Source organism: Phyllobates terribilis, unplaced genomic scaffold, assembly GCF_046119375.1.
Source record: "Phyllobates terribilis strain yellow unplaced genomic scaffold, ASM4611937v1 Scaffold_2__4_contigs__length_985480577, whole genome shotgun sequence".
Taxonomy (NCBI): Eukaryota; Metazoa; Chordata; class Amphibia; order Anura; family Dendrobatidae; genus Phyllobates; species Phyllobates terribilis.
The window spans coordinates 127084647-127100800 of NW_027362762.1; the positions used below are offsets into that span (position 1 = coordinate 127084647).

Here is a 16154-nt window from a genome sequence, read left to right on the forward strand (position 1 = left end):
TACCATCAGTGATTGGCAGCGTGTCAGTTTCTACCATCAGTGTTTGGTCATCGTGTCAGTTCCTACCATCAGTGTTTGGTCAGCGTGCCAGTTTCTACCATCAGTGTTTGGTCAGCGTGTCAGTTTCTACTTTCAGTGTACGGTCAGCGTGCCAGTTTCTACCATCAGTGTTTGGTCATCGTGCCAGTTTCTACCATCAGTGTTTGGTCATTGTGCCAGTTTCTACCATCAGTGTTTGGTCAGCGTGTCAGTTTCTACCATCAATGTATGGTCAGCTTGTGAGTTTCTACCATCAATGTATGGTCAGCTTGTCAGTTTCTACCATCAGTGTTTGGTCAGCTTGTCAGTTTCTACCATCAGTGTTTGGTCAGCTTGTCAGTTTCTACCATCAGTGTTTCGTCAGCGTGTCAGTTTCTAACATCAGTGTTTGGTCAGCGTGTCAGTTTCTACCATCAGTGTATGGTCAGCCTGTAAGTTTCTACCATCAGTGTGTGGTCAGCCTGTCAGTTTCTACCATCAGTGTATGGTCAGGCTGTCAGTTTCTACCATCAGTGTTTGGTCAGCGTGTCAGTTTCTACCATCAGTGTATGGTCAGGCTGTCAGTTTCTACCATCAGTGTTTGGTCAGCGTGTCTGTTTCTACCATCAGTGTTTAGTCAGCGTGTCAGTTTCTACCATCAGTGTTTGGTCAGCGTGTCAGTTTCTATCATCAGTGTTTGGTCAGCCTGTCAGTTTCTACCATTGGTGTTTGGTCAGCGTGCCAATTTCTACCATCGGTGTTTAGTCAGCTTGTCAGTTTCTACCATTAGTGTTTGGTCAGGCTGTCAGTTTCTACCATCAGTGTATGGTCAGCGTGTCAGTGTCTACCATCAGTGTTTGGTCAGGCAGTCAGTTTCTACCATCAATGTATGGTCGGTGTGTCAGTGTCTACCATCAGTGTTTGGTCAAGCTGTCAGTTTCTACCATCAGTGTTTGGGCAGGCTGTCAGCTTCTACCATCAATGTATGGTCGGCGTGTCAGTTTCTACCATCAGTGTTTGCTCAGCGTGTCAGTGTCTACCATCAGTGTTTGGTCAGCGTGTCAGTTTCTACCATCAGTGTATGGTCAGCTTGTCAGTTTCTACCATCAGTGTTTGCTCAGCGTGTCAGTGTCTACCATCAGTGTTTGGTCAGGCTGTCAGTTTCTACCATCAGTGTTTGGTCAGCGTGTCAGTTTCTACCATCAGTGTATGGTCAGCGTGTCAGTGTCTACCATCAGTGTTTGGTCAGGCTGTCCGTTTCTACCATCAGTTTTTGGTCAGCGTGTCAGTTTCTACCATCAGTGTTTGGTCAGTGTGTCAGTTTCCACCATCAGTGTTACTTATCTTTAGTTGTTTGGTTGTCTGACGGCTGAGACATAGTACGTTTTTCCCTATCGTATTGATTGGGAATAACATAAAAACTTGGTAAAAGAGTAACTATTTTGCTTTATTTACAAAAAAAATAAACCATCTATTTAGAAATGTAATAGTAAAAAACCCATAATGTAACACTATGGATATTGTATGCTTACCAGATGTAAGTAAATGGTGTAAGATATGGTATTATTTGTTACGATTCGAAAGTAAGTCTTGGTAGGGTTGAGAAATGAATTGCGTAAATGGGTGACATTGGTACCGCCGATCTCTTCCCGCTGTGTCACAGGTTAAAGAACAGGAGCAGCAGACCAGAAATTTGGATTTCTAGACTCCTCGTCAGTGCTGCAGACACAATATGAAGAAGACTAATGACAAGTCCCCCGGCAGGTAATTAAAGTAACATCAGGCATTGCCGAAAACAAAAATAACATTTTCCCTTCCAGTCTTATTTCTCCTCTGAGACTTCTGTCTTCCGTAGAAAAGACAGCACTTTCCCTTAAGACTCCAGACGGATCCAGCGCACTTTTAAGAAACCATCTTGTGTCATAAGCTTCTTCTGTTACAAAGACATCTTATAAGTAAGAGCATTACGTAATGAATTTCAACATAACTAGTCTGAGGATCACAGTGACTTATCCATTTATCCTGACATTTATATTATTGTTTATTATTTTATTTTTGTTACTCTCTGCTTGTGTTGAGGATCACAATACATCAGTTATAAAAAGATTTGTAGCATGTCTGAGCATAGTAAAAAAATGTGAAAAAATGACATGGTTTTGACATACAAGTCTATGATGGTTTAAGAATACCCTTTGGATAGTTCCATGTAGCGGTTGAGGTGCATCCACCGGGCAGCCATCATGTCAGTCGTGGGAAATGTCAAATGGATTCTAAGAAAATGAGAATAAATTCATTACATATTGTTAATGGCCACGAGGTTGTGCAAAAAATGTTCCGCCATAAATAATATGCAATCATATCCACTTGACAGCCACAGCTACTGTCATGTTGTGCCCGCATTTTGGATGCCTTGTGGGCACTAGGCAATCATTATATGGGATTCTACGAGAAGGAGCAGAAAATGTTATGGGAGTCCTATGAAAACTAAATCCTATAGGGTAATACCCCTTAGTCAGAGGATGCCAATTTTTGTTTCATCAGATGTTTGAGTGAATGGACTGTATAATATGAATCGGAATGAGGAGGAAGTGTATAGATGTTGTCAGAGTGTTTGGATGCCCCAGTAGGGATAAGGCTATGTGCTCTGCATGTTTGCACTTAGCCTACAGCATACGTCAGGACCTATTCCCAAAATATGCCATAACATTGCCATAGGCCCCATTCACCAGATGGAGGCCAACGTGTGATCTTTTCTTCCATCTGTCAGGTATGCATTTACATATTGTGCAGTATTCTGCACTATCTTATAAAGAGGGCCACTGCATCCATCTTGACTACGGCTACTGTCAGGCACATACCTCCTGAGCTTATGCGCCAAATAGTAGGCACATGGTGCTTACCGTGCCTAAGACTTGCCATGCACATTAGATACCTGTTGGCCTACATCTAGCTGATACGCAAGTCTCCGATCCCCTCCCTGATACAAATACATGCTCAGCTTACTAGCTGTCTGACACGATTGATGGTTGTTCTTCTCCACTGGGAAGCAAAAGGATCTGGAATGGTGAAATTTAGCATACCCAATCCTTCCTTGTCAAGGGACAATCTGAGACCCCTATACTTTAGCTGGTTGGCCAATCCTGACACAATCTGCATATTGAGTTGTCATGTAGAGGGCCAGCTTAAGATCCCTAGTACACTTAGGGGGCTGTCAGATGTCCATATAAATTGGACCAAAATCGGACCGCAATGCACGTAGTGGCCAACTGGTCTCCCGACCAGAGCGTGTGAACTTCATATATTTCTATGAAGCTTTCATTCTCGGGTCTGGAGACCCGCTGGCCAGTCCATGCATTGCGGTCCTATCTCAGTCCGATTTACACAGTAGTCTGAGTGCGCCCTTAAAGGAATGTGCTACATGTTGGGAGCAGGGCCTGTAAGATCCTGCGTCCTCCCATATAATGCATTAGTGATGCATCATTTTCTCACCTACAAGAACCGCTTTAATGAACCTCACATTATGTCCCCCAAGGATCTCACATGGATTTACAGAATTAGAGAGGAGCAAAAACCCTTGTGCCTTTATGTTAAAGCACCACTGCAGCATTTTTTTTTTTATTTCAGCGCTGGATTGATACAACTAACGTAAGATCCCTGTACCTAATATTATACTTACCACCTGCCGTCTTCAGCTCTTCCCAGCACCGCTCCGGTCACAAGCTCTCAATGCAACTGTTAGAGAGCAAGAACGAGACCCTCATAGAATTGCATTGAAAAGTGATCTCCAGCTCGCTGAAGTAAACTCTGGAGTGATCCAGCAGATCACAAACTGCTGGAGACCGATCAGAGCGGCACAGATAAAAGCTGAAGATGGTGGCTGTTAAGTATGTGATTTGGATGCACACACTTAATATGGCCTGTTCACAAGTCTTTAATAAAACATGTATGACGTAAAAGTTCCGAAATGTGAAAAATATCTATCTACAACTCTAAACTTATATAAGCAGTATATAGTTTCCACCTTTGCAGGACATTTTTAAGAATATGCCTTGTCCCAAATAGCACTTGTTACATAGACTTTCTATGATGAGCAGATAATATTTTCTATATTTGTGGCAATGTGACATTTCTTTGTGGCTTCACGTCTCATATTGTAACGATTCATCTTTGGCTCTGAATGATGCTGGGCTGCCAGTACTTAGCGAGATCCACCTGGAAATGGCTGGAAGTAGCTGAATGCTCTACAGCCTCCCGTAATGGGGTATATCGGATATTGGGGTCGTGTGCCTCTACCGGTTATCTCATTGCTCCCCAGCTGTGACTGGTGTAATGGTGAATAATGAATCTATAGCTGTGTGAAATCATACACTGCGCACCCTACACTATCCTACCTATAACAACTTCCCAGAGGTGAGGGATATTGTAACCTTTTGTCCAGTTTCTTAATTATAACTAACAATTTGTTATTACTGCTTGAGGCTTCATTAACTGTGGTTATGGACACCTTTAACATGGAAGAAATGATTTTTACCTGTTAGGAGTTTCAATCTTCATTGCTTAATTTATTTTCATACCCAGTGATGTGCAGTTTGCAGCCAGATCCACGTTTTTCTTATGTTGGAATGTCTCTCCCAGTAAGACAGGCTGGATGTGAGCTCTGTGTATATCCAGAGAGCTGCTGTCTTCATTAGCTCAGATATCAGCACAGCTTCTATCCTGCACTTGTTTTTTTTCTTTATGTGCTTTTGGCTTTGCTTGTAGCCTGTGATCTCTGCTCTACCTGAGATGCTTTCTCTTCTCTCTTTGCTGTGGAGATATGGGTACAACCTCCTTCCTGTTGCAATCTCTAACACTGACAGAAGGGTCAGGAACAGAAGGTAGCAGGGAGAGGTCAGGGGTCCATGATCCTGGAAACTCCACTCATAGCTCAAAATAATGCTTGGAGGGTTGAAGCTCATAGGCTTTAGTGCATTAGTGTGCGCACAGAGTGGTGTAAGGGATAAGTAGAAAGTCTAGGAGCCTGTACAGAGCGTGGAGAACGGGCTCATAGACATTCTATTGAGCTCATACACTATTATGTGTGCTAATGCATCAGCTGAGCGCTTCTGTCTGATGATCTGTGCATGGTCTTTGAGTGAGTGATAAGGGTTGGGACATGGACCCCCACCAATCATCAGCACATGTGAGGAGGTATAATACAGGGATGGGCATACCACTGGTGCAACCGAAAAGTGGTCCATGAGGTAAGGGGGCCCACTTCTACCTCCAAAGCAGGTTCTGTAACACACACTTTTTGGACTGCAAAGGGCCTATATTCTGTTCTTTTTCTGGGACCCTATTCTGTTTATGTCAGACCCTGATAGAGATAGAGATAAAGTGTATGTATTTATGTGTGTGTATGTATGTGTATATATATACACTGCTCAAAAAAATAAAGGGAACACTCAAATAACACATCCTAGATCTGAATGAATGAAATATTCTCATTGAATACTTTGTTCTGTACCAAGTTGAATGTGCTGACAACAAAATCACACACAAATCATCGATGGAAATCAAATTCATTAACCCAAGGAGGCCTGGATTTGGAGTCACCCCCAAAATTAAAGTGGAAAAACACACTACAGGCTGATCCAACTTTGATGTAATGTCCTTAAAACAAGTAAAAATGAGGCTCAGTATTGTGTGTGGCCTCCACGTGCCTGTATGACCTCCCTACAACGCCTGGGCATGCTCCTGATGAGGTTGCGGATGGTCTCTTGTGGGATCTCCTCCCAGACCAGGACTAAAGTATCCGCCAACTCCTGGACAGTCTGTGGTGCAACATGACGTTGGTGGATGGAGCGAGACATGATGTCCCAGATGTGCTCAATTGGATTCAGGTCACCCCACACCATTACTGACCCATGCTGAAGGATGTTGCAGGCAGCAGATCGCTCTCCAAATGCCAAGCGTCCTGCACGAGGTTGGGCTGTGAGCACAACCCCCATCTGTGGACGTCAGGCCCTCATACCGTCGGTTTCTAACCGTTTGTGCAGACACATGCACATTTGTGGCCTGCTGGAGGTCATTTTGCAGCGCTCTGGCAGTGCTCCTCCTGTTCCTCCTTGCACAAAGGAGGCGGTAACGGTCCTGTTGCTGGGTTGTTGCCCTATGGCTCCCTCCCCATCTCCTGGTATCTGCTCCATGCTCTGGACACTGTGTTGACAGACACAGCTACCCTTCTTGCCACAGCTCGCACAGATGTGCCATCCTGGATGAACTGCACTACCTGAGCAACTTCTGTGGGTTGTACTGTAGACACCGCCTTATGCTACTGTACCTCTAGGGGTGAGTGCAATGGTAAAATGAAAAAGTAACCAAAACAACAGCCAAAAAGGATGAGAACAGAGAAATGGTCTGTGGTCACCACCTGCAGAACCATTCCTTTATAGGGGGTATCTTGCTAATTGCCTATCATTTCTACCAGTTTTCTTCCATTTGCACAACAGCAGGAGAAATTGATTCACAATCAGTGTTGCTTCATAACTGGACAGGTAGATTTCACAGAAGTGTTATTGATTTGGAGTTACATTGTGTTGTTTAAGTGTTCCCTTTATTTCATATATACCCTGCTCAAAAAAATAAAGGGAACACTCAAATAACACATCCTAGATCTGAATGAATGATATATTATCATTGAATACTTTGTTCTGTACAAAGTTGAATGTGCTGACAACAAAATCACACAAAAATCATCAATGGAAATCAAATTTATTAACCAATGGAGGCCTGGATTTGGAGTCACCCCCAAAATTAAAGTGGAAAAACACACTACAGGCTGATCCAACTTTGATGTAATGTCCTTAAAACAAGTCAAAATGAGGCTCAGCATTGTGTGTGGCCTCCACGTGCCTGTATGACCTCCCTACAACGCCTGGGCATGCTCCTGATGAGGTTGCGGATGGTCTCCTGTGGGATCTCCTCCCAGACCTGGACTAAAGCATCCGCCAACTCCTGGACAGTCTGTGGTGCAATGTGACGTTGGTGGATGGAGCGAGACATGATGTCCCAGATGTGCTCAATCGGATTCAGGTCTGGGGAACGGGCGGGCCAGTCCATAGCTTCCATGCCTTCACCTTGCAGGAACTGCTGACACACTCCAGCCACATGAGGTCTGGCATTGTCCTGCATTAGGAGGAACCCAGGGCCAACCGCACCAGCATATGGTCTCACAAGGGGTCTGAGGATCTCACCTCGGTACCTAATGGCAGTTAGGCTACCTCTGGCAAGCACATGGAGGGCTGTGCGGCCCTCCAAAGAAATGCCACCCCACACCATTACTGACCCACTGCCAAACCGGTCATTCTGAAGGATGTTGCAGGCAGCAGTTCGCTCTCCACAGCGTCTCCAGACTCTGTCACATGTGCTCAGTGTGAACTTGCTTTCATCTGTGAAGAGCACAGGGCGCCAGTGGCGACTTTGCCAATCCTGGTGTTCTGTGGTAAATGCCAAGCGTCCTGCACGGTGTTGGGCTGTGAGCACAACCCCCATCTGTGGATGTCAGGCCCTCATACCACCCTCATGCAGTCGGTTTCTAACCGTTTGTGCAGACACATGCACATTTGTGGCCTGCTGGAGGTCATTTTGCAGGGCTCTGGCAGTGCTCCTCCTGTTCCTCCTTGCACAAAGGCGGAGGTAGAGGTCCTGCTGCTGGGTTGTTGCCCTCCTACGGCCCCCTCCACGTCTCCTGGTGTACTGGCCTGTCTCCATATTATCATAACGTTCAAGTGTTATGTCCCATGTTTTGCTTTAATTTTAATGGTTTTAAGTTTTTATAGTTTTTATTCCTAGCTGCCATGCTTATGTTCGTAATACGGTGAAAAGATTTGAATACGTGCATTGGTTTGAGAAGCATGAAGTGACTACAGTACACATCTGTTAGGAAGTATATCTGCATGATGAAGACGTTGGAAGGTTCTACATGAATACGTTATGACTATAGTGCACTGATATTTATACATTATATTATGGTTGTACTTGTGATTGGCTGATGGACGATTTGTATATATGATTGAATTATACAGTTACACTTATCATGTCACATTACCCCCATTTTTTCTCCTTTCCACTCCCCTCCACCCTTCCCTGCCCTAAGGAGGATTTTATATTCACTTATACGTCATTAGGTGTGGTTATACACACATGCACATGTGTGTGTATGTGGGTGTACACATGTGAGCGCATGTCTTGTGCATCAGTATGTATGTGGGCACATGTGTGGATATGTATGTATAGATGCATGTATGTATGTTTGTATGCAGGTGCACATCATGGACACCGTGGGCACCATGGATGTGCACATGTATGGTATTGGCTGTGCAAATGTGTATGTGTGTATGCCACGGCTCTATGAGGAGTGATTTACACTACACTCATGCACTTTATTACATCTAAATTTGATTTATTCAGTTTTTTATTCTTATACATCTATGGAACATTGTTGTGAATTATTGCACCTGTTTATATTCAATTTTATACCACTTTATGAACCATATAGTATCTAGCTGTATACATTTGGTTTTATATATGTACATTCCACTATTGTTTTATTGCCATGTAATGAATCATGTATAATTTATTAATCTATACTGCACTTCAATGCACGTCGTACTATAGTTTTACACAGTTTCATATATTTATTGACATGATTCAGAGAGATACTTAGCCTTTTATTTATTTTTATGCATATTATCACAATTCATGTGGCCTTGCAACCTCAGATACATCCATGTTTACTGTTATAGATATACTCATTCCTTCTACCAGAATTCTGATGAGCAGCGACATGCAGGTGTCTCCTGGACGCTCCGGGTGTCTGCCGGTGCCTTGATGCAGCATAGGACCGGAGGTCACGTGACACCACGTGACCGTGGTTTCTAGGCTACGAATCATGTGACTCCTCGCGTGATCCGACCGCCTCAGCTGCATGACGCCGGACATGGATGTATCCCGGCATGCGTAAGGAGTAACCTGTGTCACCTCCTGACTCACTCCCATTGGCTGGCAGCCCCTTTTTAATCAGATACTTGGAGTCTGACGTCACCCCCTTATGAAGGACACACCGAAACGCGCGTTGGAGTGAGCGCCACACCAGCAGTAGGACCATTGAGCCCAATGCTATTACAACACGTGTATGTCTCACAAATCAGGTACGAACCATTAGAACACTATACAATGATACATATATGTGTATGGCGAGCATGTAGTGCAACTTATCAACAACTATAGGTGCCTTTTGGAATTAATTAGTTCAAACAGAATTTACCTCTTGATAGGAGTATATACTGACGGTTATGACCTTGGCTATGCCTATATTTGGCTTCAATTTGTTATTATCCGGGATTGATAGTTTGCTACTGCATTAGCTTGGACGTACTACTGGCATTTATAATCATAGTTGAGTTACTGACATCCAGCTCTGGTGTCCTTTCTATATTTTATATATACACAACAATATTTAATACTTTCTAATTGTAATATGGTATCACTATGTGTGTGCTCTTTCTCTTTGCCACCATATACCCTATTTGTCATAATAAAGGCCTTTTTAATTGAACACAATTGACCTCTTTGTCGGATTTATATATTGGTTGTGGCATGTCTCCTGGTAGCGCCTCCAGCCTCTGGACACAATGCTGACAGACCCAGCAAACCTTCTTGCCACAGCTCGCATTCATGTGCCATCCTGGATGAGCTGCACTACCTGAGCAACTTCTGTGGGTTGTAGAGTCCGTCTCATGCTACCACGAGTGTGAAAGCACAACCAACATTCAAAAGTGACCAAAACATCAGCCAGAAAGCATTGGTACTGAGATGTGGTCTGTGGTCCCCACCTGCAGAACCACTCCTTTATTGAGGGTGTCTTGATAATTGCCAATAATTTCCATCTATTGTCTATTCCATTTGCACAACAGCATGTGAAATAGAGTGTCAATCAGTGTTGCTTCCTAAGTGGACAGTTTGATTTCACAGAAGTTTGATTGACTTGGAGTTATATTCTGTTGTTTAAGTGTTCCCTTTATTTTTTTTGAGCAGTATGTGTAATATATTATATATATATATATATATTAAAAATGATCCACCAATTTATTTGTAAAAACATAGTACAAGTGATATTGCCCCAGATCCAAAGACTGTGCTGTGTTGAAAAATAGATTTTTCATAACATTGTATGGTTTGTGTAATGCAGGATGCTATACATGCAGGAATGATGTACTACTGATAGAACAAACACTTTACCCAGGCAGCGGCAGACAGGAGTTGACAGCACTTGATCTTCATTATTTTAAATTGGGCATCATGTTCTCGCCAGGCTGCATGGTAATGACACTGGATGGCACTCTACTGTCATTGCTATTGCTGTGTGAGTCAATCTGTCTTGTAAACCTCAGTACAACAAATGTTTCAGAACTGTCATATTAGAATTCTTGAAGTTCACAGTAGATGCTCAGAAATGTTTGAAGGCACCGGGATTGAGACCATAAATGATAAAATGTTCTGTCTATCTAAAATATGAAGAGTTCATTGTGTCTGTAATGATTAATTTGTTCTGCTCTCTTATATGACATTAGGAATTTAGGATGCTCTGTATTCAATAATCAATTTCCATATTATAAGTGTTCACTAGATCTAGGTAGATTTAGAATCATTTACTGGAAATCAAGAACAACCCAAGATCAAGTAGCAGTCATAAGCCTTTCCACTCTCCAACGCCAGGGCCACCTGTTGGTTCATAACACTTCCAAAACTCAATTAACATTCACATTACGCTCATCCTCCGTGTATATTAACAGGCATCCGTCATTGGAACAGGAATCTTTATGTTTATTACATCTGAAAAAAAGACTGAATAATGGTGGGCAGGTTGGGACATAAAGCGTCTATTATGCACTTGCTCACTAAGCAAGGTGATTTTCAACAAGACATAATGATGTCAAAGATGATGACTGGTCTTTTAAATGTCATGACTTCAACCTCAATGCCTTGAAATTAACAGATGGTTATGACAGTATTCTGTGGCTGCTGGAATGGGAGAAGGAGAACCATCTCTTACCTGCTGCTCTTCTTTTGATTAGCCGACCTGGCTAACGAAAAGACATCATTCTTGCGGCATGACGAAGTCTCGCCAGGCCAGCTAATCAAAAGAAGAGCCACAAACACTGTCTGATAAGAGGCAGTGCATCCTCATCCCTTCGAGTGACCTCCGACCAATGTTGTGGCCAATGGAATGGAACATGTGAATCGATTCACACCAGCTGTACATGAAATGAAATAGGAAAGTGGTAGCTAGCAAGGCTCTATTTATAATGAAACTTCACCAAGCTGTTGTCCTGAAAGGTCTGTAATTCCAATAGCCATGTTTCAAACTCTAAGTCTTCCGAGAAAAGTGTAGACCGCTATAGCAGTGAATGGTGAATCACCTCCACATAATGTCCCATAATGACCGAATTCTACAAAGGGTAAAAGAGGCAATTGCCCAATAGTCACAACGTTTTCTTAAGTTTTACCCCGAATTGAAAAAAGTTTTACTACATGGGTGCAGAAGTGATGCATCTTGTGCAACTAATATTTATAAAGGTTGATTGAGTTGAGAAAAAAATTTGCAGGACCGTGGATTAAACTGTTAAGTTTGCTTGTACAGCACGTGAAAACGGAGGCAGTTGGCTGCAGCGGTCCAGAGAATGATAAATAGGACTATATCCCTGTAGGATCATCAGCACCACTGGAAAGGGGGCACCGGAGCGGTTTCTTTATTTTATGATTCTCAACTTTTTAAAAACCCTTTAAAAGGAGTTTGTAAATATTTTATAAAGAAGCATGCAATCATTTCCTTTTGTATTGTTTAGCTTTCTATACAATTTGTGTACAGGGAACATCAATAAGATCCTATAATCAATAGTAAATGACCGTCGCTGTCACTTTTCACAAGGACAGTAATCAGGATGGGTAAATGTTTCGATCATTCAGCCGACCTTCCCCGAAGCAAATATCAGAAACTTTAATTAGTAATTAAGTCAACTCTGTGATGTCAGCAAGTAAGCAGCATTCTCCGCAAATAATGGCAGGACATGTGGGTCGCACACTATAAATACCGAAACAAGGTTCACAAGTCTGATCAATGTGAATAAAAGAGCATATATAAAAAGCACTATCTGTACTTTATTGTATAGTCTACAAACCAATGGTTACGAAGCTTGTATATTTACAGGGTTTATTCTCTTAAAATACAAACATATTACCTGGTCATTGTAGTTAAAAAAAATGATAGTAAACGTTACATAGCTTAAAAAACAGCATGGCAACTAAACCACTCATGTGACTCTTATGACATGAAGAACATAAGCCGTGAATGCAAGAGAGTATCCTAAAGGTGTACTGAAATTCCACTGATAAAACATGGGACTATTGCAAGAACAAAAACTATAATCATGTTATATAATATTTTTTGGAATATGATAAAACATGTATAATAAAATAATTGTCACCTGTGCACATAGAACAGAAGACGTTATGAAGAGTGATTACTGATCCCATGAATATCATACATTATATGCAGCAAAAGAAAAATAATACTGAACATGAAACTCCTCGTTTTTTTTTTTTCCGGAGGATAGTAACACAGAGGAGATTCGGAAAATGGGTTAAAAAGAGAAGTCTCTCAGGTTTTCATGTTATTTCACTGACGGGAGGAAGGAGGAAATGGCTTCTACCTGATCAACATTTAAGAAAAGCTCTTGGGAAGGGACTATATAAAGCGGAGTAAAGGGCAAGACTGTACCGAGAAGAGTTCCTTACTAAGAGTTATATTTGTGCTGTACAGAGCAAAGGGCAAGACTGTGCTGAGAAGGGTTTCTTACAAAGGGTGAGATTTATGCTAGTTGTGATTTTAGAAATACTGATGTGAATGCACAAAAGGAATGCAAAAAATTACTTTTTTTCCTTGAAATTTGTAAGAAACTGAATTATCAAACTTTACATATTCCATATAGTGATAAAAGCATTGATGCAATTGACCAAACTTTACACTCTCCGCAGATGGTGGTCAACTTTATTACCAGAAGTCACTGGTCAAATAAAGAGGCTTTGAGTGAAGGCTTTATATTATCTAATATCTTTGGGATCTAGGGAAGTTTATTATCAACATCTGAGATGGTCTTTCTTAGTGTAGTGGTAATACCAGCTTCCCTGGTGTTATAAGTACTGAAGGAGTCTATGCCAAAATCCTTGGTGGTAAAGTATATCGAGAAGGTCAACACCAAAATCTATGGTGGTTGAGTATATTGAGGTGGTCAACACCAAAATCCTTGGTGTTCTAGTATATTTAAGAGGTTAATGCTGAAGTGACTTCTTATAAACTAGATTATTTTTACGAGTCAGGGCTGAAGAATGAAAGGGAACCTGAAGCAAGACTGGTTACAATGGCATCGTTATTAAGGCATTTGTGAGCTCTAGTTTATGTACCGTAGAAAGGTTTCCTTAAAAGTCAGGAGAAATGTGGACAAATTGCTGAAGACCTTCTAAGCTACTCCAATCATCACTGTTCATACCCACATTAGGTACCACTAAATACTAGACATCTACTGGAGGACTTGAGGGAGTGATTCTTCTAACGCATACAGAACTTATCTGGGGCCATAATCCACCAATGATTTACCGTGTCAGCATAAAGAAAAACATGAAAACGAGAGAAAGAGAAGTCCTCCAATGCAATTGTAAGTTATTTTGACAGAATAATCAAAGGCTGTGGTAAACGAAGCCTTTGTGCTATTCATATATATGTGCTTATTCCAATCAACATCAAGTGTAGACCTGCTCCATCAAAAATCACAATTGTGGCCTTCAAGTAGCATGGTCACCTGTCCGCAGCACACTGTTCATACATTGAACCAGATTTTTGGTTCTCAAACGTTGTATTTTATCCATTTTTTGAGTTCTTGCCGGTGCAGAGTCAAATCACAAATGCATTTTAACCTTTCAGCGGTCAGGGTAGGCTCCAAAACTAGGTTCAGATATTACAATGCCACTTCTTATCTTCAGGATGCCTTCTAATACGGATATTGCTTTTGCTTTTTACCAGAGAAACATGACAACCATGTACAGATGAGCATTGCGGCAGCCGCTCCTCCTCCGGTGCAGTAATAAGCCCATCCAATTCTGCACATGCCTAGAACAAAACAAACACTGCAATGAATAAAGGAACACAAGTGACATTACAAAGTATAACAGAAATGATGTACATAGATTAAAGAGGGCCTCATATCAAAAAAATAAACCAGACGACCACCCTCTTTCCAAAGGCCCAATAGCAACCACACGCTCTGCCTTCATGATATGTAAACTCTTGACTGTTGGTGCGAATATTCCCATTCTACTTTGTAGTGGGAGACACCATGAGATCTACAGAAGTCCTTGAAGGAACCCAGAGGAAACGCCAACTAGTATTTTCAGGTTGCAATTGCTCTGGCAAACAGAAGGGCTGAAAAAAACAGAGCCAACACTTGGCTGCGCCGGATAATGTAGCGTTTCACATTGAAATAAAATATAGCTTCATATATAGCTATACAATATGAATATCAAGACAATTTTGCACTCTTGACAGTCAGATTTGGAGTGCTCATCCAGCTCGGTCAGGGTGTCACAGGTTAATGCACAATGGAGTCATCAGCAGTTCCGTTCTCTATATGCTCAGTTAGGTGTAAAATCCCTTCTGATATTGAAGCATCAATGATTCTCCAATGTTCAGAATGTCACTTTACAGTTTTATAGTTGGTTAAGGTGTAAGCATTGATGCGACACTTAATGTACAGCAAATTAAGGCTAAATTGAGAGAATTTAAAAGCAAAAGCTACTGAAGTACATGGCTACAAATGGTGATCAAAGGTCTATTTACATGATCTCCATTGTTTTTTTAATTATATAATAATTGAGAGATTGTTGCCGTAAAGCAGGGCTGTGGAGTCGGAGCCAATTTTGGTGGAGTCGGTATAAAATGGACCGACTCAGACTCCTAAAATATATAATAAACTAGATGGTGGCCCGATTCGAACGCATCGGGTATTCTAGAATAGGTATGCGGCCGAAGGGGCGCAATTAGCAGAGCGGCGTTTAAATTTGGCGCCCAAATCGCTGATTGGTCGCGTTAGGCAACCGCGACCAATCAGCAAAGCGGTGTTTAAATTTGGCGGCAATATCGGTGATTGGTCGCGACCAATCAGCAGAGCGGGGTTTAAATTTGGCGCCAAAATCGCTGATTGGTCGCCGGCCGCGAACAATCAGCAGAGCGGTGTTTAAATTTGGCGCTAAAATCGCTGATTAGTCGCGGCTGACGGCCGCGACCAATCAGCAGGGCGTTGTTTAAATTTTGCGCCACTACTGCTGATTGGACGCGTTTGGCGTCCGCGACCAATCAGCAGAGCGTTGTTTAAATTTGGCGCCAAGCTCGCTGATTGGTCGCGGCTGGCGTCCGCGACCAATTAGCACAGCAGTGTTTAAATGTGGCGGCAAGATCGGTGATTGGTCGCGGCCGCTATTTAAATGTGGCGCCCAAATCGGTGATTGGTCGCGGGCAGCGGCCGCGACCAATCAGCAGAGCGGTGTTTAACTTTAGCGCCAAGATCACTGATTGGTCGCGTGCGGAGAGCGCGACCAATCAGCGAATCATATTGGTGAGGAGCGGGGAGCGGAATCGTATTACTGAGGACCGGGGAGCGCCGCTGCCTGTGCGGCTACTTCTGCTGCGAGAACCTGGGACATGAGCGACTGCTCGCAGCAGAAGTATCCTGACCCGCAGCGCCGCTCCCCGGTCCTCCCTTCACACCCTAGCCGCTGATCTCCCCACAGTATCCGCATGGTGTTACAAAGGTCCGGACATTTGTGTTAAAAATCGCTGATTGGTCGCTGACGCTGCCCGCGACCAATCATCGATTTGGGCGCCAAATTTAAATATCGGCCGCGACCAATCACCGATCTTGGCTCCACATTTAAACACCGCTGTGCTGATTGGTCGCAATTATAGACAATTATATAGTAGATGGGGTACAGTAATTCAATGCAGTTTGTGGGGAATATTTTTTCATAAGTATTTGGGAAAGTTA

General features: G+C 42.6%; 1 protein-coding gene across 2 annotated transcripts in view; it reads right to left on the reverse strand.

The window, feature by feature from the left end:
- Positions 1-12199: 12199 nt before the first annotated feature.
- LHFPL6 (LHFPL tetraspan subfamily member 6) overlaps positions 12200-16154 on the reverse strand; it is a 176472-nt gene continuing 172517 nt past the window's right edge. For both annotated transcript variants that reach the window (XM_073662584.1, XM_073662585.1), the window contains exon 4: positions 12200-14224. In XM_073662584.1, the coding sequence (XP_073518685.1) occupies positions 14106-14224 (119 nt within the window). In that variant the 3' untranslated portion in view covers positions 12200-14105. The remainder of the gene's footprint in view (positions 14225-16154) is intronic.